Consider the following 24,903-nt stretch of genomic DNA (forward strand, 5'->3'; position numbering starts at 1 on the left):
TTATCATGACGTGTTCAAGGTTTTAAACAAGAAAACTTAAGTCTGATAACTGATTTCGGCCCAACTTTAACCCATACCCTTTCCATCCCTCCCAGTCTTTCTCCCATCACTCCATCTCCTACCCTTTTGGTGGTACTGGGGCTGCTGTCAGGGCTGTGTTTGGGACTGCCAGGCGCTGTTGGGCTATCCAGCGGTGGCTGGGGGTTCACATACTTTGCCATGTAGACACTATAGTCCAGCAGCATCTTCTGTCTTGCTCCCCCGCCAGCGCAGCCCCAGGACGACGCAGATGAAGGATCTCTGAGGCGAGTCTGAGACTGAGGCACCTCATCAAGGCTTCCCCGGCTACTGCTCCTGCTGTCTGCATCCAAACCTCCGCTGGCGCCTGACCCGCCAAAGTGGCTGCTGCTGCTGCGGCTGTGGGAGGGCAAGAACGCTGGAGGTACGGCAGGGTGTAAGGATGGGGGTAAGGGAATGGAGGAGAGAAACAATATAAAGTGTGGTGATTAGGGGGAGGGGTGTGTGGGGGAGGATGGGCTGATTCACTTGATCTTGATACAGCTATACATCAGCAGGTAGCAGGCACACATTGGTTCGTGTGTAATAAACTGTAGCGTGGAACCAAGGCATCGTATTTTCTATCTGCATAATGCACGTTCAACACTTTCTTTCCTTCAGGCTGGGATAGGTGGGATCTACTCTGTATTCATATATTCAATTAATACACAGTGTATTGAACTGCAACACCCTGCATTCATTTGACGATACACAAATCAACTGGCTGACTCACACTAGTGCTGTAATGACCATGTTAGTTAATCCATACTCAACGTTATTATTTTGCACAGTATCCACAGGAAAAAAAAAGTTAATGGAAATTATCTTGTCTTTAATATTAATCCACACCACAATGACCCCAAACGTGTCTTCATTACAGTGACCTATGCAAACACGCTGCCAGCCTTTCCCCCTGGAATTGGCTTCATACCTGCAAGGCTTAAATCTCACAGAGGCCAACACTGCAATATGCTGTGTTCAAATGCTTGTAATCCTTCTGACCTATTCATACTTACAGGGTCTGCTCTGTCGAGGGGATTGGGAGTCCCTAAGCTGGGGTTTACACACAGATCTGATGTCTCTGCATTTAGAGACTGGTCAGTCATACTGTGAGTAGAGATGTGTGTGGGCTAGGATATAAATGTGTGTGCAAGACTGTGCCTTTTTGTGCGTCCGTGTGTGTGTGTACTCTTTGTGTGCGTGCAGGTATGAAAGTGTGTATATATGATGAGTACAGCTGAGTCTTTGAACTCACCCATCTTCCAGATACCAGGCAGACTGCCACTTCTCCCCTCTGACTTCACTCGCGATGCCAGCAGAAATCTCCGGAACCCACTCCTCCTTGTCCCTCCCTGTCCTCCCAAACAGGTAGATTGTCAGATCTCCCCCTCCTGAAGCTGGTCTCTTGGGCTCCTCCCCTGATCCTGCTTCTGCTCCCTCACCCTTCTCCACCTTCTCCCCCTTGTCCATTCTGTCACCCACTCTGCTAACGTCTCCTCCCCAGCCTCGGGCTCTCCCCCTGGGTTTTGGACATGAAGTCCTCCTGCTTGGCCAGCTCAATGCAGATGGGGTACTTCTTGTTCCAGATTCTCTTCCTTGCCAAGCTCTGGGGCACCAGGTGGATCTTTGGGATAGACAGGTATAGTTAATAAGTGATTTCATTGTGAAAAATAAAACCCTAAGCAGTTTGGGTCGCATGTTCTTTAGCATTTTAGATGTTCATGTGGAGAGGAAAACAAACTTTACAGTCCTAATTTGAGGTGGAAGGATCCAACACTAACGAAAAGTCCTACTTTTTATTGCACGAGCTGCATAAATCAGTGCAATACTGTTGCTCCCCCAGTGGTAGAAATTGTAGAAGTTTTTTTTTTCCAGAAAATCTTTTCTCTCATCATTTGCATACCAAGCCTTCTGAAAATTCGTTCATGTACCACCCATTTGTCTCCCAAATATCCCCCCTGACCATTTGCCCCTCATCCTTTACTGCTTGAATCTTTGATATTTATGACCCTTTGCATCCTAACCACCTCCAGTTCTCCCTCTATGTAAACTTGTAAGCAACCTTCAACTTTAAGAGAAGCATCCATTCTCTTCCACGTGCATGTGCTTTTTCAACTGAATCAGTAGCAGTAATTTTGTCTACTTTTATGGCATTGTTTTTATGAATTAATTTACTTAATTGCAAAGTCATGTTATCTGGTATAATTTCCATGACAGAATTATTTCAAGCTTTCTCTTTACTTTTTCTGATGTTTTCAAGGGCATGAAGAATGATGCGGCAACTGGTCATTTGAGGAGACAGGGAATCTGATGAGCTATTTAGCATGAAACTTCTACATGTAAGCCGTAGACACTGTGTTAATAACCTGGGCTAGAGGCGTCCGGGTAGGGTGGCGGTCTATTCCATTGCCTACCAACAAGGGGATTGCTGGTTCGAATCCCCATGTTACCTCTGGCTTGGTCGGGTGTCCCTGCAGACACAATTGGCTGTGTCTGCGGGTGGGAAGCCAGATGTGGGTATGTGTCCTGGTCGTTGCACTAGCACCGCCTCTGGTCGGTCGGGGCACCTGTTCAGAGGGGGAGGGGGAACTGGGGGGAATAGCGTGATTCTCCCATGCGCTACGTCCTCCTGGTGAAACTCCTCACTGTCAGGTAAAAAGAAGCGGCTGGTGACTCCACATGTATGGGAGAAGGCATGTGGTAGTCTGCAGCCCTCCCCAGATCAACAGAGGGGGTGGCGCAGCGACCGGGACGGCTTGGAAGAGTGATTGGACAGGTACAATTGGGAGGAAAAAGGGGGAAAAAATCTGGGCTAGCAAGAGAGGAAAATCTACTTAAACACATTAAATATAATTTAGCTGTATAATGCAAATAATTATGAAATAAATGTGTTTTTCAGTCTGTGAGCGCCTGTCAGCAGCATTTAATATTGGTTCAAATGGTATTTGGTTTATTCCTGTCTGAATACATATACTTCCTGGGTGAGGGGCGCCAACCAAATGATACCTTATGTAAGCCCTCAAACTTCTGGCGAGCAGGTGCCTGAGGCTGCTGTCTGATTGGTTTCTTCAGATTATCCAGGGGGCGCAGTTCTGTGCGCCCCAGACACTCCCAATTTTATTGGCAGCAAATCAGTATTGTTTTAATGTTTGTTGATCTCATGTGATTGGACAATTCTCGTGGCTGTCAATCATGTTCACACCCACCACGACGCCTCGTCTCAACTGTCAATCATCCACCGTCTATGAACCCTGATAACATCTGTAGGCTACATTGTCCTTCTTAATAACTCTGTGACTGTGTGGACATTAAAGCAGCTGTCGGGTGTGCTGTGCCAAGGTAAATTGCCCCCCCCCCCCAAAAAGATTTTTTTTTTGCACCAGCCGCCACTGGCTAGAAGCATGATAAGTCTCTAAGGACAGCTGTGAAGAATGTTCCCTGTACAGTACGTTGAAATGGCAAATGCAACGCCGCTGTTCTGCCTTCAGACATGCAGAACCATAAGATCAGCACACCAGTAACCCTGAAGGACACGAAGCCGTGTGTACACAGGGCCGGTGACCTATGACTTTCATTCCATGTTTACGTAAAGCACGGGACTCTGAATATGATTAGCCATGGCACTGAGTGTGACCTATTAACAAGAGTACACTCACTGCCACGGACAAATATAAGGGGACGTGTGCTTGATGTTACTGTCGGCTAATCTCATACTCAAGTACACAAACCCATAAGTGCATGTACATGCACACTCATGCACATATTAACAACTTCCATGTCTGCCTTTATCTTGTACACATGCAGGCACAGATTTAAATCTCCATCTCAAAAAAGCACGCACACGCACACACACACAACTCAAATGCATCACCCGAGCCTCCTGCCTAATGCATTACACCATGCAAACGCTGAGGAATTCAGACCTTGCTGTCAGTGAGGTCATATATCTTTTGGCTGATGTAGGTGACGTCAGGTTTGGGCTCATTGTGCATGGCGCGACGGGCAATGTTGCGGTTGGGCTTGGACAGTCGCAGGACGGAGCCCTCCAGGCGAACGTAGACCGAGTGGGTCAGGGTGGCGTGGTACATCTCCGGGTCATAGCTCTGGATCTCGTTCATCCAGCCCTGGGAATGGCATCAACAGGGGGATAATTACTTTGGGATGTCGAGTAAAGACAAATACCCATGGTGCACACACTTTACACTGGGATGTTGTGTTCAGCAGCCAAACAACAACTATGGTTTGCTCCGAGGTCATTTGTGGCTTTTCATGTATTTGTTGTTTCATATGATTATTTCCGACTGTGCATTGTAATTAAATGGTACTTTTCAATTGTAATTTTTATAACCTGCATTTATATCTGGTTTCATTAGCTACTAGAATAGAACAGAATCGAATAGAATAGAACAGAATAAAAATACAAAAACAATATCCTCTGTGTTCCTCCAGTGAAACAGACGTTGCTGTGGGAAACACAAGACGCAGTTAAAAGGCCTTTTTTTTGCCTGTAATAAACACATAATCAAACAAAACCACATGCTGCTGCAAAATTTTCCCCCAATTTCTCTTTTCTTCACACATAAGAGGGCTATCAGCTGAAGAGGCACATTTAGGCACATCGGTGGTGGTTGAAGTGAGTTACCCCCTTCAATGTGAAGCGCTCTGGGTGTCTTGAAAAGCACTATAAATGTCCATCCATCCATCCATTACCCAAACTGCTCATCCTGCTCTCAGGGTCTCGGGGATGCTGGAGCCTATCCCAGCAGTCAGTGGGCGGCAGGCGGGGAGACACCCTGGACAGGCCACCAGTGCATCAAAGGGCCAACACACCCACACCCAGACACCCCCCCCACACACACACACACACATTCACAAGCAAACTCCCCACAGAGGATGAACTGGGACGACCCCCAAGGTTGGACTACCCTGGGGCTCAAACCCAGGACCTTCTTGCTGTGAGGCGACCGTGCTAACCACTGTGCCATCGTGTCGTCGCTGTATAAATGTAATGATTATTTATTTATTATTCATGTTAAAAAATAAAGGTTTAAACTGACTTATTAATTATCTGAGGGAGAGTTGCAGCCTTTCTGAAGAAAACAACAGAAGGTGATGGCGAAGGGAAAGGACTAAGGCCATGCAGACTGGGTGTGGAAGAGAAGTGCCAAGGCTTGGCCTCTCTCTTGCTATCTTGTCGTGTGTTTGCGCTCAGCTTTGCCATCCTCGCGTTGTTCCACATGACCGCAGCACAGCGGTCCCCTCTCGGAGCAGCTGTGCCCTCGAACTATGAGGTCCGCCTGAGCTGCAGCTTGCAGCCCATCAAGGCTAAACACACATACACACACACACACACACACACACACACACACACACACACACACACACACACACACACACACACACACACACACACACACACACACACACACACACACACACACACACACTTCTACTGCAAAAATACAACCCAGACACAGATGCACATGGGAATGTACACACTCTTAGCTAACAGCTACACGTTTCTCCTCCGGGTGAGGTTCCACTACATTGAACAGTTGAACAGAAGATAGGAGGCAAACGGTTGGCCTCTCACAGTGAATTATCTGGTTCTAGGCAAAACTGGAGGAGTTTCTGGGGAGAGAATTCAATATAAATTTTTTCCTTTTTTTTTTTTTTACTACTTTAATGTCCCCATGGGGCAATTCTTCCCTGCATTTAACCCATCCTAGCTATATGAAGCTAGGAGCAGAGCAGAGGGCAGCTGCTGGGCAGCTGCCGTGCAGCACCCGGGGACCAACCCCAGTTCTCTTCCCATTGCCCCGGTCAAGGACACAGACTGGAGTATTAACCCTAACATGCATGGGGTTTTTTTATGGTGGGGGAAACCGGAGCACCCGGAGAAAACCCACCGCAGACACGGGGAGAACATGCAAACTCCACACAGAGGACGACCTGGGATGACCCCTAAGGTTGGACAACCCCGGAGTTCGAACCCAGGACCTTCTTGCTGTGAGGCGACAGCGCCAACCACTGGGCCATCATGCCGCCCAACAGCGTAATGTCTATGCTGTTGGGCCCGAAGGGACAGTACACAGCTTAACTCTCATCTTAATGGCTGTTTCATCGATCCAGAAGAGAGCGTCTATGTGTGAGGCCAAATAAATTGAAATAACGGGGGATATTTCGGTGTGTGGCTGCAAACGTGAGGTTGAGAAAATGCCCAACAAACACAGAAAGTCTGTTCTGATTAGCGAAGGACAAATCAGGCAAACGTGATATTTGTTGGCTGTTAAAGGGGTACAATTCACATTTACTCCCTGATGACATCAGCCACTGGGTATTCTGTGCTCGACATGGCATCAGTACTCAGGATAGCTTTTCCAAGGCAATGGCGGCCACCACTTCACGCTGTAAGTGCACTCTGCAAGGCCGTATCTAATGTCATCTTTGGCAGGGGTCCACCAAACTTAGGTAACGACAGCTTACTCTGCAGAACAATAGCGTTCTTTTTTTTGGGGGGGGGGGGTTCTCCCTTTTCCTCCCGGATTGTACTTGGCCACTTACCCTATTCTTCCAAACCATCCCGGTCGCTGCTCCACCCCCTCTGCCAATCCGGGGAGGGTTGCAGACTACCACATGCCTCCTCCGACACATGTGGAGTCGCCAGCCGCTTCTTTTCACCTGACAGTGAGGAGTTTCACCAGGGGGACGTAGCATGTGGGAGGATCACGCTATTCTCCCCAGTCCCCCCCCCCGAATAGGAGCCCTGACTGACCAGAGGAGGCGCTAGTGCAGCGACCAGGAAACATACCCACATCCGGCTTCTCACCCACAGACATGGTCAATTGTGTCCGTAGGGACGCCCGACCAAGCCGGAGGTAACACGGGGTTTCTAACCAGCGATCCCCGTGTTGGTAGGCAACGGAATAGACCGCTACACTACCCGGACGCCCCGAAAACTGTGTTATTGCACTGGCACAACACAAAAACTCAAAAGGAAAAGTCAGCGATTTTCAACCTTATCTCTATCGATCTGTGACAGGGACAGCACATGAAAAACACCTGCAGTTGTTCCCAATCGTTTCTGCATCTCTGGGATGGGAGTGAAACCGAGATTTTTTTTCCGGCTACCAAGTGACGACGTATCATGTCAGCTGATGGCCGGAAAACCTACATCCTAGCAGGGTTTCTAATAGTATTCTAATCTGCTCTAAACGCACTGTTTAAAAAACAAAAACACATCCTCATCCTCTCATCTAAGCTACGTCTCCATGGTGGAAACGACATCCCATAACACCGACACAGAGGATTTAGCATACGTCGATACACGTGCAGCAAAGCATTCTGGTATGTGTAGGTGCTGTGGGAACGACTGTGAGCAGGACTGTGCTGTCAGTATTAGTTAATGTGTACCGTCTCTTGTAGAGTCTTCTGTTCACTGATGACGTCACCAGCACCACATCGACAATACAGGAAGTGCAGTAGTCAACAGAAAACCTGCTAAAGCCTCGAGACGTGTTGTTCACGATATCGCTATTCTCTACATACACTTCATGCTTTTGGAGGCACTGTCATTTTACTATTCTGCCAGCTTATACAGGGCGTATAGGGCTGGCAGAATAAGGACAACACCGATTTCTGTCAATATAGTACACAGTGAGAACTTTATGTCTTCAGTCATATACATTATTCATCGGTACTGATTACACACACACAAAACTATTAGTGAAATGTCCTTTTAAGCGGCTATTTTCTTGCCCTCAATATGATAGTAGTGGCGACGTTACCTTACTCGTCCTTGCAAGTTTGGCCTTACCTTGAATATACCTGGTTCTTTGATGTCTAGCTGGGCCACGTTCCAGGGATCCACACTCCGTCGGCCTCTCCTTGTCCCACAAGAGGAGCGTCGAGGGGAGGACAGCCACAGGACCAGGAAGGCCAACAGCAGCCCAGCCACCATCCCTCGCACCATCACAACCACATATGGTGGCAGGGGCAGGACCAAGTAACAGTAAACTAACTGTGTCAGGAACATAAGAGCAGTCATGGGCACAGTCCCCACGTCCTCCTCCTCTTCATATTCCTCTTCTTCTGTATCAAGTTCACTACACAACCCAGTGCTACCGGTGTGGGGCTGCCGTGACTCCGGCCGATCCTTGTCCGGAGTCTCCGTGTCGGTACATAACTCAAAGTCCTCACTGTAGAGTTCACAGAAGTCCTCATCCTCCTCCTGTCTGGCCACCAGGGCCGACATGGAGCAGTGGCCCAGGTTGAGAGAGGGAGACTTGTGGACCAAGGATGAGGAAGCATGGCTAAGGGCTGGAGATGGTGCCAGCAATGGGAAGGAGGAAAAGACAGAGTCAGGGCCCTCGCCAGTGGGGGTCTCCTCCTCTTCCTCACCTTCTCCCCCCTCCTCCTCCTTGATGCTGTAGTTGTGGCTCTCTGTGTGTCCGTTCACGGCTGCCACACCGCTAAGTTCTGACGTGCTGGATGAGAGCGATTTGACACGATGGGCAGTCATGGCGGCCCCCGTGCCTGACATTCCAGACTCATCACCCATAATCTTACTAAACAGCTGCAGGGGGTCTGACATCACCTCTGACAGCCGGCGCTTTGTATCTTCTATCTTTGCCTCAACCTCCTGGACCTTGAAAAAGGATCTGCCGTCTGGAGAGGTGATCGGGGATGAGGGGGCAGTTTTGGAGTCTCCGCCGGCCTGGGTGACGACAACAGTACCAGTGGATAAGCGAGGCTGTGAGAACTGCTTGAAGAGCTGCATGTTGCGTCGTGACTCCAGTGGAGGGCGTTGGGACGGCTGTGACAACTGTTGATGAAGATGATAGTGATGAAGAAGCCCCTCTTGATGTTCAGGCTTGGAAATGTCAGTGGACAAAGACTTGACAAAAGATTTCATTAAGTGTCGGTGTCGTGCCTGTGGAGGGGTAGCAGGCATGGATGCAGGCAGGCTTTCTCGAGAGTCTACCTCATTGGACAGGGACCTGACAAGGCTGAGGAAGGGCTTGGAGGAGGACAAGGCTGCAGATTTGCATGGGGAAGAGGAACTGGAGCTTGTTGTGGTTGGATGAGCTGAAGGTCGGTCCGAGGGCCTAGAGGAGCTGGTTGGGGTGGTGGTGCTCACACTGGAGCTGGTGGAGATGGGGATTATGGTCAGGGTTGGTGAGTGTGCGTGTGGTTGTGTATGCAGTGCTGTGGGTTGCACAGAGAAGGTGGTGGAGGGCACAGGGAGTGTGGCAGCTAAAGGGGAGGTCTCTGTACCCGCAAGCTCAAACAGAAGCTCCTCTCTTGCCTCCAAGCCTGTGACTACTCCCTGATCCCCAGCCCCCGACATCTCTGGACCCCTAAGCCCTCCCATAGCATCCTGCTCAGATGTAGATGTCCCATAGATCTCCTCTTCATCATCTTCTTCCTCCTTCCCCAGTGCAGAGAAGTGAATGGTGATGGTATCTCGGGACAGGGAGCGCTGCACTTGCAGCTTGGGTCCTTGGGCATGGCGAGGCGGTGGGGTGCCACCTCCCCTATCGCTACCGCTGCCGCTGCCCTGGCTAGTCATCACCACACTGCACAGGGCTCACAGCCTGAGAGAGAGAGGGGGGGGCAGCAGAGAGGCGTTTTAAAACAGAGCTCAGACAATAACCATCCACAGCCATCATCAGTAACAAGTCTTCTTTGGAATAAAATTGAAATATGGATGTCAGGAAGGAAGAGGGAAACGCTGCAATGCAAATCAGCAGTTACTGAATAGCCTTGAGAGAATCATATCACCCCCCCCACACACACACACACACACAGGAGGTCAAGGTAAAACAGAACAGTACAGTGTCAAAGCGCTCCACTCTGCCTAATGTGAGTGGACTGGAGAGCTATATCCCTTCTCCCCTCATCCATTAGCTGTCCTCATGTAGGCTGCAGCTGACACAGTGACGCTCAAAGACCCCCCCCCCAGCACCCTCCTACTGCGACCCTATCCCCGTTCCCTCCTCCACGCTGCCCCCTCACTGTTGAAATGTGATTAATAGGTTTGTTCTGAACAGACGTCCTCGAGGAGTCTGGCCCTATCATTTGAGATGCCCCCCATAGGCGGCACAATCAGGCTAATGAGATGCAGGAGGACGGGGACGTGGTGGTTATTGTACCCAGATGCTTGGAAAGGCAAGCTATGAGGTTCAAGGAAGGTTGAATCAGTTCATCTGGATGCGTTTATTGACAGATACATTTCATCACTCGACATCTTCAGTCTAAACTGACTGCAGGCATCTTGCCCTTATAAACAATACAGCTGCCTAACGACCGAAACCAACGACCAGTTTCATATGCAAATACGGGTGTGACCTTTAACCAGAGTTTAAAGGTCACACCCCTATTACAATGATCTTGTATCGTTGTGTTCATAACTAAGTCACAATAGTTGCGCTTTGCATCTCTATCACTATTGCCCCTTTTCCACTACATGGTACCGGCTCAACTCGACTTGACTTTGTCGTTTTCCATCACTGGAAAGTACCGGCATTTTGGTAACTGTCACCACTTTTCTGGTACCACCTTCATCGAGGTTCCAAAAAAACTGCAGTGGGTACCAAAATCAGTGCAGACCAGCTACACTGAGGGGGTACTGTTACGGTAATGGAAAACGACACTCTGCGAGGCGAGGCGAGTCGAGCCGGTACCATGTAGTGGAAAAGGGGCAATAGGTGCATCCAGAGAAACGAGGGCTTATCACACCATCATTAGGGATCTAAGGAAGTGTGTTATTGCATGTTTAGTTTCAATTTACATGGCTGAATGAGGCTCCATTTTAATTACAGAGAACAATTTCTATTAGGATGCCCCCCCACCCACCCACCGCTCCCAAAACAAAGAGACATGGAGCACTATAATTACAAGCTATGCAGCGTTTGGAGCTTCAGCGATCACAGAAACAGCGTGTCCGTTGTGTAATCCCGACGCAGCACAACCACCGTCGTTCATCGTGCAGCAATTTCACTAAACCAGGCTTGGCGGTGGTTACTCACATTGGGTACTGAGATATTCTGCTTGTTTATTCTTCTCCAGGGCACCAAGCCCATTACGCTAAGTTAGCATCATCAAACAGAGGACAGAAGGAACGTCGAAATCACATGTGCGTGCACACACACACACACACACAGACACGTATGCATCTACACGTTCATAAACAAACAGTCTCATTGGCTTTTAGATGACTGACAAAATTAGTCTGTAATGGCAGCAGAGGACAGGATAGCAGAGGACCTAGCAGTTACCCTTTCTGATTGCATCTGTATTTCCGAGAAAGCCTCAGAGCCCTCTGGGGCTCTCTGGTTGGTTCTGCTTCTCCTGAGATTGTATTTGCTGGAATGGAATAACAACGTGCCGGACTTTGCCAGCCTGCTCTTTGTTTAGCTGTGTTGCATTGGGTCTTGTGTGTGTGTGTCAAGGTGTGCATGCGTGTGCGCATGTGTATGTGTGTGTGTGCATGTGCATGTGTGTGTCTATGTCTGTGTTTGTGAGGGCTTGTGTGCTGCCGTGCCCTGCAATGGCCACAGCGGGAATACAGGAGATCAAGAGGGACGGGGCTAGACGAAGACACGGAGAGGGAGAGAAAGAACAAGGGAACTAAAGAAAGATGAAAAATCACAGGGGGTCTGGTGAGGCTTTGGGTGACCTTTTTGAGACAAGCCTTTGAAGAAAAATTCACTTGGAGACGGCAAAAAGCCTGCTTCGGAAGCAGGCTGACAGGGCAGCGAGAAAGAAAAGAGAGGGGGAACGAGGGCGAGAGAGGATTGAAGCGATATAATGGTGTGTTGTAGGGACGGAACCCTGAAGGACAGAATAAAAACATAGAAGGTAAAGGGGTTTGAAAGGAGAGAATAAGAAGTCAGAGTGAAAAACCAGAAGCAAATGTCTGCCACCAACAATGACAATAAGTTGAGAACCGTTGACCAAACACGTTCCGGCATAAAGAGTGAAACCCAGACATCGTGGTACCATTTTATCACCGGTCTGGTTACCACCACCCTCTGCAAGTCTTCAGCCATCGTGTTGCAGGATGAGTCAAGGTTGAAAAAACCTCTACTCTTGTGAGATTGTAAATGACCAGCGGAAAAACGGAAATGTAATACCAACATACAACGTGATGTGGCCAGACAGGGATGCCAACTCTTATACAGCGCTGCTGGTAAGGAATCAGCATGACGGGCCCAGTGTTGTACCACACAGCGGCCTTGGAGGAATAATAATATCTTCTTTCAGTTATGCATGGCTGTATGGGATTGAAAGTGTTGAGCCAATATTACCAGCATTACTTTAACAACATGTGCCAGCAAGATACTAACATCCCATCAGCACTTGTCTCCTGCGGGAATTGCATGACGTTCGCAGGCCTGTGAAAGCTTCTCTCATTGACGCACCCTTGCCTTTAAAGGCCATTCATTTGTTTTAGCCGTCTCCAGATGCTACAAGGCTTTCACATTGATCTGATTAGAGTGGTTAGCCTGACGATAGCTCAGCCGAACGGTGGCTGGGGAGCGAGGGCGACATGAGGACGAGGGCGACATGAGGACGAGGGCGACAGGAAAACAAGGGCGACAGGAGGACGAGGGGGACATGAGGATGAGGGTATCAGAAGGACAAGGGTGACAAGAGGATGACGGCATCAGAGGGACAAGGGTGACATGAGGATGAGGGCGTCAGGAGGACCAGGGCAATAGGAAGACCAGGGCGACAAGAAGATAAGGGCAACAGGAAGACGATTGTGACAAGCAAAACAGGGCAACATGAGGATGAGGGCGTCAGGAGGACGAAGGTGACAGGAAGATAAGGGTGACAGGAGGACGAGGGCATCAGGAGGAGGAGGACAACAGAAAGATGAAGGTGACAAGAAGACGATGGCGACATGAGGATGAGGGTGACAGGAAGAGGAGGGCGACAGGAAGACGAAGGCAAAAGGAGGAAAAGGCCGACAGGAGGATGAGGGCAACATGAGGATGACGGCGACAGGAAGACGAGGGTGACATGAGGACAAGGGCGTCAGAAGCACAAGGGTGACATGAGGATGAGGGTGTCAGAAGGACAAGGGTGACAGAAAGATAAGTGCATCAGAATAACGAGGGCGACAGGAAGACGAGTGTGACAAGAAGACGAGGGCGACATCAGGACATGGGTGTCAGGAGGACGAGGGTAACAGGTGACGAGAACAGCAGGAAGATGAGGGCGACAGGAAGATGAGGGTGAAAGGAGGACGAGGGCAACAGGAAGACGAGAGCAACATGAGGATGAGGGCATCAGGAGGACGAGGGCATCAGAAGGACGAGGGCGAAAGGAGGACGAGGGTGACAGGAGGAGAGGTGAGGAGGGGAATCTGGCGGGGAGACAAGACTCTCATCCAATTCATCAAAGCAAGCAAAGCCAATCTAATCTAATCAGCTAAAGCAAGTGCCCCGTGAGAGGGGAGAGAGGGGAGGAAATCGCAGAGGTTAAAAAAAAGCAGGGTGATGAAGGAGGGAACAGGCCGAGTGGGAAAGAAAAGACAAAACGAAGGGCAAAGGAAACAGAAAGCGGAGACGAGGAGAGAAGCAGGAGGAAAGCAGGAAGCAGCAGAGAGGAGTTTGGAACAAGGTGTGAGAGAGAAAAACAAGGTGGAAAAGAAAGTGCGGTGAACAACCGTGATGAGGTTCTGGTTCAGGGTTGGGGTTAGATGGTTGGTTTACTTTTTTTGGAACTGGTTCTGAGTTGATGAAATGTCTGGATTCAATAAGGCCAAACCTCTTTAACAGATCCAGACTTTGGTTCTGCGATTGGCATCAGCTGCTGTGGCGTAGGAAAACTACACAGAGTTGTCGCAGAAAGGTGATTAAACCCTTCCTGTGGGGTCAGCAGATGATTTTATTTACCGCTGACATCATGCTCGACCAGCAAACACACACCCAAGGCGTCTGAATCAAAAATAACAAGTTGGGGTTTTTTGGTGGTTTTTCCACAATTTTTCAAAAGGGTTCGATACAGGATTCGAATGGATTTGGATTAAAAAAGCCGATTCTATCTTCCTCTTCTTTCAGTTTGCTCCCCATTTCTCAGGGGTCGCCACAGCAGATTTTACAGTTTTCGTTGGTACCCTGTGAGGGCACAGCACCAACAGCGGCTGTTGTCAACCTGGGCCTCGACCGATCCGGTGTGGAGCCTCGGCCGATCCGGTACGGTCTTGTCAGTTCACATGATGATTTTGGAAAATTTAACATCAGACGCGCTTCCTGACACAACCGCCAACCCTGTTCGGCGGGGGCACAGGTAAAGCACTGGATGCCGTCCCGGTATTCATGGACTTGCGTCCATGCCTGTCGCCAAATAAACAGATCTGATACTAAGGTCACATTTGATACAATGCTGTTGTGTGAAATCTTGCGTGTCCATCAAAACGCTGACTACTGATAAGAAGCAGTGTCCTACCTTCGAGGCTCAGCGTTTTTGGTTTTTACCGATTTTCACCAAAAAACACCCAGATTTTATGTTTCCACGGATCCAAAAGTTGTTCCTGTTTGTGTGAGGTTATGTAACAATGTCCTCTTGTGGCGAAATTCGGCATGCTGGATGGCTTTGAAAAACAAAAACCGAAAACGCTGAGCCTTGCCTATCTCGTATCTTTGCATTACCCTCTCATGCAGAACACACACACACACACACACACTGAACACATTAGAGTAGCTGAGGAGTGAGGAGATGCAGAACACAACTGGAAAACGTGAGTAGAAAAGGCGCATGCAGGAAGTGGAGTCATGCAGAAATGGAGGGCAGAGGGGGGAAGGGCTCGAGCTGGCGCCTAAGGAGAGGCTTAATATGGACATGAGTTTATGTCACCTCTCGTGAATTCCTCCTCACCCTCTCCTCCTCGCCGAATGTGCCGAATAACACCGATTCCCTCTTCTTGGAGAGACGAGGGAGAAAAACAAAACCTCTGAACTGACGTAGTGCTCTGTGCTGCACAGTAAAAAAAAAACAGAAAGCTGGCGTGGCCGCCATGCTGCAGTGGATTTCATATGCACCTGCAGTCCTTTTCTTTATCCTTTTAGGGTTTGACAGCTAGGCGGGAGACTCACCCGTCCTCCCCTCCACTGTCTCTAGGTTTGATGGATGGGTAGAGACCTCTGAACTGTCGTACGTTGACAAATATCGGGCCCCGTGGACTGTGAAGAAGTGCGCGGAGCAGGAGGAAGGATGAGGGCATCTGTGTATCCCTCCATCCATAGGAGGACCCGCTGTCCTTACACAAGACGGGCAGCGGTGTGGACTGGACTGAGGCGCAGTTATCGTTCACAATCAGGGGCCCAAGCCGAGAAAAGACACTGAAGTATGTTTACAATGAAGCCTTAGTGTGTGTGTGTACCCAAATTTCTGTGCTGTGACGCGTATCTCATCTTTGACCACAAGGCTCTAGTCCCAAACTAGAAAAATACCCGGGCCCCGTCTTTTAACTCTAAATGCTGTGCAGGTTCAACGTGTGAGCCGTGACAGAGCTGCGCTGTATAAATTGTGAGCCAGGGTTCAACCTCATCGTAACCACGGCAACAAATGAGTGAACGTGCCAAACTGTGAACAAAAAGCAGGGCGTTGCTGAAAACGGGCATCTGTGCTGAGCGAAACTACCCTGGGTAAATAAAAGGCTAAAAAATTAAAGTAATTGGGTCCACAGATTGAAAACTGAAGAGTCCAGCCAGCTGCTGCCTCAAGTGGAGGAGTTCAAGTATCTCGGGGACTTGTTCCCGAATGAAGGTAGGATGGAGCGGGAGATTGACAGCTGGATTTGTGCAGCATCAGCAGTAATGTGGACGTTGTACTGGACCGTTGTGGTGAAGAGGGAGCTGAACCGGGGGGCAAAGCTCTCAATTTACCAGTCAGTCTTCGTTCCAACCCTCACCTATGGTCATGAGCTTTGGATAGTGACCGAAAGGGTGAGATGGCGGATACAAGCAGCTGAAATGAGTTTCCCCCGTAGGGCGTCTGGGCTCAGCCTTGGAAATAGGGTGAGGAGCTCAGACATCCCGAGGGAGCTCGGAGTAGAGCCGCTGCTCCTTCACGTCGAAAGGAGCCAGTTGAGGTGGTTCGGGCGTCTGATTAGGACACCTCCTGGGCGCCTTCCTTTGGAGGTTTACCGGGCACGTCCAACTGGGAGGAGTCTCCAGGGTAGACCCAGAACCCACTTGGAGGGACTACGTGTCCAATCTAGCCTGGGAACGCCTTGGGATCCCCCAGGAGGAGCTGGAGGGCGTTGCTGGGGAGAGGGACGCCTGGAGTGCCCTACTTAGCTTGCTGCCACCGCGACCCGACCCCGGAGAAGTGGCTGAAGATGAGATGACATTAAAAAGTACCTGGTGCAGGACAAGAAACATCAATCAACAGCAACAACACTTACACCAAGCAGACTGAGTGTGAGGAGGAGACAAAAAGGCAGAAACAAATCAAAGACGTCCCCACACTTCTGGAGGTGTCAGTAGAAGTAGAGCGGCATCGGACAGATTTGCTCAGCAGTGTCAAAGGGCGTCAAGGTGAATCCAAGGTTTAGCACACCGCCTGATGTGCTGCGATGCCGTGAAGACAGTAAGAGGATGACGGGGGGGGGGGGCATGAGGAAGGGGTACAGATTCAAGAGGATGCAGGTCGATGGAACACGGCGAGGGATTAAAGGGGGATGGTGACAGCGGGGAAGACAGAGAGAGATGAGATGCACAGGGAATAAGATGAGGAAGAGAGAGAAGCTGACGGAGCAGTCGATTGTCACTACCCGCCGGGAGATACACACACACACACACACACACACACACACACACACACACACACACACACACACACACACACACACACACACACACACATTTTCACAGACAAGACATAAAGCTCCTCTGTCACAGTGGAACATTCATAAAGGTTTCAGATAGAGGCTAGATGCACACAAGAGTGAAGGAGAAGGTAACTGAGACAGAGAGGACAACACAGAGAATGTGTGTGAGAGACAGACAGGCAGACAGACAGACAGACAGACAGAGACACACACACACACACACACACACACACACACAGACCGAGACAGACAGACAGCGAGAAAGCGAGAGACAGACAGAGTGAGAGAGACACACAGACAGACAGACAGACAGACAGACAGACAGACAGACAGAAAGAGAGAGCGAGTGAGAGACAGACAGACAGAGTGAGAGAGAGACACACACAGACAGACAGACAGACAGACAGAAAGAGAGAGCGAGTGGGTCCGCGGTGGCGTAGCGGTCTAAGCGTCGGCTTGGTGTCGATGCAGTTGCCCACTGGGGACTGGGTTCGCGCCCCGGTCTCGTCAGATCCGACTATGGCCGGACTCGATGAAGCAGCAATCATTGGCAACGCTGTCTTCGGGAGGGGGGCGGAGTCGGCTTGTGTTCGTCATGTGAATGCGTCTCTGTGTGTGTCGGAAAAACAGTGGTTCGGCTTGGATTCGCCTTGTCACGAAAGTGGGGAGGCGCTTTCCTTCGAGACTGCCGGCCGGAGAGATGCAGTTGGCGAACGCATGCAATACGAGGGTGGGTGTTTGAATTAAAATAGGGATCAATTGGCCACTAAATTGGGAGAAAAAAAGGGGAAAATCAGAAATAAAAAAAAATTTAAAAAAAGAAAGAGAGAGCGAGTGAGAGACAGACAGACAGACAGATTGAGAGACACAGACAGAGAGCGAGACAGACAGACAGAGAGAAACATATAGACAGACAAACAGACAGAAAGAGAGAGCGAGTGAGACAGACAGACAGACAGACAGACAGATTGAGAGACACAGAGACAGAGCGCGAGACACACAGACCAAGACAGACAGACAGCAAGAAAGCGAGACAGACAGACAGAGTGAGAGAGACACACACACAGACAGACAGACAGACAGACAGAAAGAGAGAGCGAGTGAGAGACAGACAGACAGACAGATTGAGAGACACAGACAGAGAGCGAGATAGACAGACAGAGAGAAACATATAGACAGAAAAACAAACAGAGAGAGAGAGCGAGAGATAGACAGACACAGAGAGAGCGAGCGAGCGAGACAGACAGACAGACAGACAGACAGACAGACAGAGAGAGCGACAGACAGAGTGACAGACAGACAGGCAGAGGGAGCGAGAGAGAAAGACAGACAGAGAGTGAGCGAGCGAGTAAGAGAGAGAGACAGACAGACAGAGGGAGCGAGAGAGAGAGACAGACAGACAGAGGGAGAGAGCATGTAAACTATAGAAAATGGGAGTGAAATAGGGTGTATGTGATATCTGTGTTGGTGTTGACCCTACAACATCATAGTTAACGCTGCTGCAGGACCATCATGCAACTGACTAGTCACGCTGCTGTGCTGCTGTGCCTTTGCAACTCGGGGGAAAGAGGCGGTTGTGGGTTAGCTATCGGTTAGGCTAATGTTGGGGCGAGGCAAGTGCTAGGTTAAGGTTAGGTTGAGGTTATGTTAGGTTACCTTTGGTATCCCCCCCCCCCCCGTGTCGCAAAGGCACGACATCACTACAACGTGACTGGTCCATTGCTACGATGGTCCCGCAGCAGCATCAATGATGATGTCACGGGAACGAAACCAGCATGGCGACATCAGATCGTGCAGCCAAACAGATAGGGGGAACACAAAGTCAGAGAGGGAGACAGAGAGGGAGAACAAGGGGGAGGAGAGGAGAAGAGTGTGCTCTGCCTCCGTTTGCTCTGTCTTCATGGCCCAGCACAGTACAAACGTGTGTACAGACCACAGCTAGGCAGTACAGACATGTGTACAGACCACAGCTAGGCAGTACAGACATGTGTAAAGACCACAGCTAGGCAGTACAGACATGTGTAAAGACCACAGCTAGGCAGTACAGACATGTGTAAAGACCACAGCCAGGCAGTACAAACATGTGTACAAACCACAGCCAGGCAGTACAGACGTGTGTACAGACCACAGCCAGGCAGTACAGACGTGTGTACAGACCACAGCTAGGCAGTACAGACATGTGTAAAGACCACAGCTAGGCAGTACAGACATGTGTAAAGACCACAGCTAGGCAGTACAGACATGTGTAAAGACCACAGCTAGGCAGTACAGACATGTGTAAAGACCACAGCTAGGCAGTACAGACATGTGTAAAGACCACAGCCAGGCAGTACAGACATGTGTACAGACCACAGCTAGGCAGTACAGACATGTGTAAAGACCACAGCTAGGCAGTACAGACATGTGTAAAGACCACAGCTAGGCAGTACAGACATGTGTAAAGACCACAGCTAGGCAGTACAGACATGTGTAAAGACCACAGCCAGGCAGTACAGACATGTGTACAGACCACAGCTAGGCAGTACAGACATGTGTACAGACCACAGCCAGGCAGTACAGACATGTGTACAGACCACAGCTAGGCAGTACAGACATGTGTAAAGACCACAGCCAGGCAGTACAGACATGTGTAAAGACCACAGCTAGGCAGTACAGACATGTGTAAAGACCACAGCTAGGCAGTACAGACATGTGTAAAGACCACAGCTAGGCAGTACAGACATGTGTAAAGACCACAGCCAGGCAGTACAGACATGTGTACAGACCACAGCTAGGCAGTACAGACATGTGTACAGACCACAGCCAGGCAGTACAGACATGTGTACAGACCACAGCTAGGCAGTACAGACATGTGTAAAGACCACAGCCAGGCAGTACAGACATGTGTACAGCCTACAGCCAGGCAGTACAGACGTGTGTACAGACCACAGCCAGGCAGTACAGACGTGTGTAAAGAGTACAGCCAGGCAGTACAAACATGTGTACAAACCACAGCCAGGCAGTACAGACATGTGTACAGACCACAGCCAGGCAGTACAGACGTGTGTAAAGAGTACAGCCAGGCAGTACAAACATGTGTACAAACCACAGCCAGGCAGTACAGACATGTGTACAGCCTACAGCCAGGCAGTACAGACGTGTGTAAAGACTACAGCCAGGCAGTACAGACGTGTGTAAAGACTACAGCCAGGCAGTACAGACGTGTGTACAGACCACAGCTAGGCAGTACAGACGTGTGTAAAGACCACAGCCAGGCAGTACAGACGTGTGTACAGACCACAGCCAGGCAGTACAGACGTGTGTAAAGACCACAGCCAGGCAGTACAGACGTGTGTACAGACCACAGCCAGGCAGTACAGACGCGTGTAAAGACCACAGCCAGGCAGTACAGACATGTGTACAGCCTACAGCCAGGCAGTACAGACGTGTGTACAGACCACAGCTAGGCAGTACAGACGTGTGTAAAGACCACAGCCAGGCAGTACAGACGTGTGTACAGACCACAGCCAGGCAGTACAGACGTGTGTAAAGACCACAGCCAGGCAGTACAGACGTGTGTACAGACCACAGCCAGGCAGTACAGACGTGTGTAAAGACCACAGCCAGGCAGTACAGACATGTGTACAGCCTACAGCCAGGCAGTACAGACGTGTGTACAGACCACAGCTAGGCAGTACAGACGTGTGTAAAGACCACAGTCCGGCAGTACAGATGTGTGTACAGACCACAGCCAGGCAGTACAGACATGTGTACAGACCACAGCTAGGCAGTACAGACATGTGTAAAGACCACAGTCCGGCAGTACAGATGTGTGTACAGACCACAGCTAGGCAGTACAGACGTGGGTAAAGACCACAGTCCGGCAGTACAGATGTGTGTACAGACCACAGCCAGGCAGTACAGACATGTGTACAGACCACAGCTAGGCAGTACAGACGTGTGTAAAGACCACAGTCCGGCAGTACAGATGTGTGTACAGACCACAGCCAGGCAGTACAGACGTGTGTAAAGACCACAGTCCGGCAGTACAGACGTGTGTAAAGACCACAGCCAGGCAGTACAGACGTGTGTACAGACCACAGCCAGGCAGTACAGACGTGTGTAAAGACCACAGTCCGGCAGTACAGACATGTGTACAGACCACAGCCAGGCAGTACAGACATGTGTACAGACCACAGCTAGGCAGTACAGACATGTGTAAAGACCACAGCCAGGCAGTACAGACATGTGTACAGCCTACAGCCAGGCAGTACAGACATGTGTACAGAAAACAGCTAGGCAGTACAGACATGTGTAAAGACCACAGCTAGGCAGTACAGACATGTGTACAGCCTACAGCCAGGCAGTACAGACATGTGTACAGACCACAGCTAGGCAGTACAGACATGTGTAAAGACCACAGCCAGGCAGTACAGACATGTGTACAGACCACAGCTAGGCAGTACAGACATGTGTACAGACCACAGCCAGGCAGGCAGAGGGGCATAATGAGCAGAGAGCAGGTAAACACACCAAAGGGTTCTTTTCATGCTCCGCTGGTCTCTCCGGGGAACACAGTTCCTCGTCGTCACTAATAGCCTGGTTACCACACACACACACACACAGCGTCGGGGCAAAGAACAAATGAGAGACGGGGGAGATGAAGAGGAAGGAAAAAATGACGGGGGAGATGTTAGTTGCATCTCCGCTTCCTTGAAGAAAACATCACGCCAATAGAGGAGAACGGCACGAGATGTGCTTGGGAGGAAGAGGCCATTAAAGTCGGACGGGGGAGAACGCCGTTGAGGGATCATTCGTTTCTTTCGCAACGTTTCTGCAAGGCCGTGGAGCAATCCCGATGTCAACCACTTCTGCTTACAGCAGCAGCCAGAGGACACGGCAGAGCGAGTCTGACAGTGAGGAAGCACCAAACACAAGTCCTCCAAAAGAGTCTCGGTGAGACAGTACATTACTGGTCACTTAGAGCGCCACCTGGGAGGAATACAAGGACATAGATGAGAGAGAGAGAGAGACTAGAGGACAGACAGAGGACGACCCCGGACGACACCCCCAAGGTCAGACAACCCCGGGGCTCGAACCCAGGACCTTCTTGCTGTGAGGCGACCACGCTAACCACTGCACCACCGTGCCGCCGGAAGAAAGACAATTCCAGCAAAACTGACATAAATGCAGAAATGCGTGCAACTTCTCGCTATGCTGCACCTATGTAACTCTAAGAACCAGTAGAGAAAAACCTCAGCAGACACACACACACACACACACACACACACACATCTATACAGAAATATATCTACAAAATATATAAACACAGCAGGCTGGAAACACACCAACCTCGAGGGTTTGAGTTCACTGGTTTACAGTATGATAGGAAGCGGCTGCGATGGGAAAGACATCATTTTCTCCAAGCAGGTAAAAAAAAACCTTCAGAGAAATGCCCTGGTGAGTTTCTATTCTCTGAACCATCCGGCTCTCAGGAGAGAGAGGCGTGAGGGGGAGAAAAACCCCAGGAGCAGATATCGAGAGCACTCACTCCACCGCACTTGACCAGAGCGGTTTTCTGCTCCTCTCTATTGCTTCTTGTGCATCCCACCATCTCCGCCTCACAATCTACCATAAAAAAAAAAAAACATCAAACCGCGCCACCTAGGTGATCAGCTGGTTGCCATGACAACAGTAGAAGCATTCACCTCGCTCCGCCAGTTGTCGATTGTTGTTTCGTTTGGCAGCTCCCCTGTGAAAACACAACGTGGTCTCCAAGGACTGTGGCCAAGTGTTTGTTAGCACGAGATCTTCTTCAGTGAGTGTGTCCGTGTGTGTGTGTGTGGGGGGGGGGGGGGCTCAAATGCAAATTGTAAGGAAAAGAGCAAAGACCTGAGTTAAGGGAGCTCATTAAGAGTAGAAAGTGTGTCTTAGTGTGTGAGTGTGTGTGTGTCTGCAGCTCGGATTGTGCTTTAGCCTTGTTGGGTTCACGAGGGTGTACGATGCATTGAAATTGATATGTACATCTGAGTTCTCCTACTCGTACATAGCATTGGCGTGCACCCCGCAGGGTCGTGCTGCAATTCCATCCATCCATCCATCCATCCATTATCCGAACCACTGACCCTGCTCTCAGGGTCACAGGGATGCTGGAGCCTATCCCAGCAGTCACTGGGCGGCAGGCGGGGAGACACCCTGGACAGGCCGCCAGGCCATCACACAGGGCCGACACACACACACATTCACACCTAGGGACAACTTAGTACGGCCGATTCACCTGACCTACATGTCTTTGGACTGTGGGAGGAAACCGGAGCACCCGGAGGAAACCCACGCAGACACAGGGAGAACATGCAAACTCCACACAGAGGACGACCCGGGACAACCACCAAGGTTGGACTACCCCGGGGCTCGAACCCAGAGGCTTCTTGCTGTGAGGCGAGCACGCTAACCACGGTGCCGCCTCGTGCTGCAATTCCAAATCCGAATTAAGACAGGAGTAGCTGAAGCAATCTGGAAATGGAGACAAGGAAAATAAACAGAAAAAGGAAGTAGAGCGCAAAAACCCCCTGCATCTCTTCTAAAAAAATCTCCACTTTTTATGTTGAACCCTGTTGTGTGTCTGTGTAGATTGTGTCAGCTCTTTTCTGTGCGCGTTGTGTTGGATTTTGGAGGTGTACACGGCTGTTTCTCTGCAAGCCTTTAATGAGCCATGACGACCAGGAAAAACCCCTCTCTGCAGCGCTTTGCAGACGCTCGAGTGTGCTATGGAGAAGCATGGGCCTGCCACGCCAACATGGGACGGACACACACACACACACACACACACACACACACACACACACACACAACACACGATGCAAGAATGCGTCATCATCTAGTGACCATGAAATATTGTTGTCAAAGCCTGTAAGCCTCCCGGTGACAGTCACTTGTTGGCACCGGTCTTCGTCTCTGCACAGCGTGGCGGAGACACGTTTGGCGTTCATCATTACACACTACCCAATTGCTCAGGTGGTGCCAGATGGTTTGTAGTCTGCACTTTGATAAATAAGATTTGCAGAGCGCATAGATGTCTTGCACAGCCTGCTCCGGTTTGACGGTATAGAGGCTAAAAAGATTGAGCAAGGCCAAAAAAAAAAAACCCCAACAAAAAACGGCTTAACACTCATGCAGGGATACACAAACACATAGGCATCCAAATATTTCTAGCGCTTTATAATCTGTGTGAAAACTGTTAGACAGCCAGCTGTAACAGCCATAAGGGATGGCATTAGTCATAATCCATTCAATTATATGATATAGAGAGTTGGGGGGGGGGACGCGACAGAGAGAGAGAGCGAGGGACAAAAAAATGGAGAAAGGAAGATAGAAGGGGGGGGGAAGAGAGAAAGACCGTATTTTTACACTTAGTTGAATGTATGACTATTGCAACACTATTATCGCATGCAAACCCCGACAATACAACGCAGCCCGCAGTGCTGTTCGGATTGACGCGTTGCAAAATGGTGGGTCGCGGCGTGTTGAACGCGGCTGCATTACACAGATCCTTTGAATTGCAAGGGATGAGGGGAAAGAAAAGGAACGTGAAAAGCAGAAAGAGGAGGCCACATCTTGTGGCTATCGAGAAACAAAACACCCGGGCCGACGCGAGTGGAGGAAAAGATGTGAACCCACACATGAAAGCGGCTGCGGGGCCTTTAGGCGTTCGAGTGGGAGTCTTGCAAGAAGAAACGTCGCATCTGCACATTCCATCCATCTCCAGCTATCTCTAATACAGACTGCTTGTGTCGTCACACCCCTCCAGATGAACATCATGAGGACCAGTGGCGGCCGGTGCAAAAAATTTTGGGGGGGGGGGCAATTTACCTTGGCGCAGCACACCTGACAGCTGCTTTAATGTCCACACAGTCAGAGTTATTAAGAAGGACAATGTTGCCTATAGATTTTATCAGGGTTCGTAGCTGGTGGATGATTGACAGTCAAGACGAGGCGTCGTGAACATGATTGACAGCCACAAG

At 49.9% G+C, this 24,903-nt stretch overlaps 1 protein-coding gene across 1 annotated transcript in view; it reads right to left on the reverse strand.

Annotated features, from left to right (window-relative positions):
- The window catches only part of LOC130119872 (testis-expressed protein 2-like), a 43,016-nt gene that overhangs the window by 7,289 nt on the left and 10,824 nt on the right, over positions 1–24,903 (reverse strand). The window contains 6 exon segments of the mRNA XM_056288464.1: positions 123–436; positions 1,313–1,388; positions 1,390–1,546; positions 1,548–1,681; positions 3,981–4,181; positions 7,874–9,653. Coding sequence (XP_056144439.1) covers positions 123–436; positions 1,313–1,388; positions 1,390–1,546; positions 1,548–1,681; positions 3,981–4,181; positions 7,874–9,628 — 2,637 coding nt within the window. The 5' untranslated portion in view covers positions 9,629–9,653.

The sequence above is a fragment of the Lampris incognitus genome, chromosome 10 (genome assembly GCF_029633865.1).
Source record: "Lampris incognitus isolate fLamInc1 chromosome 10, fLamInc1.hap2, whole genome shotgun sequence".
Lineage (NCBI taxonomy): Eukaryota > Metazoa > Chordata > Actinopteri > Lampriformes > Lampridae > Lampris > Lampris incognitus.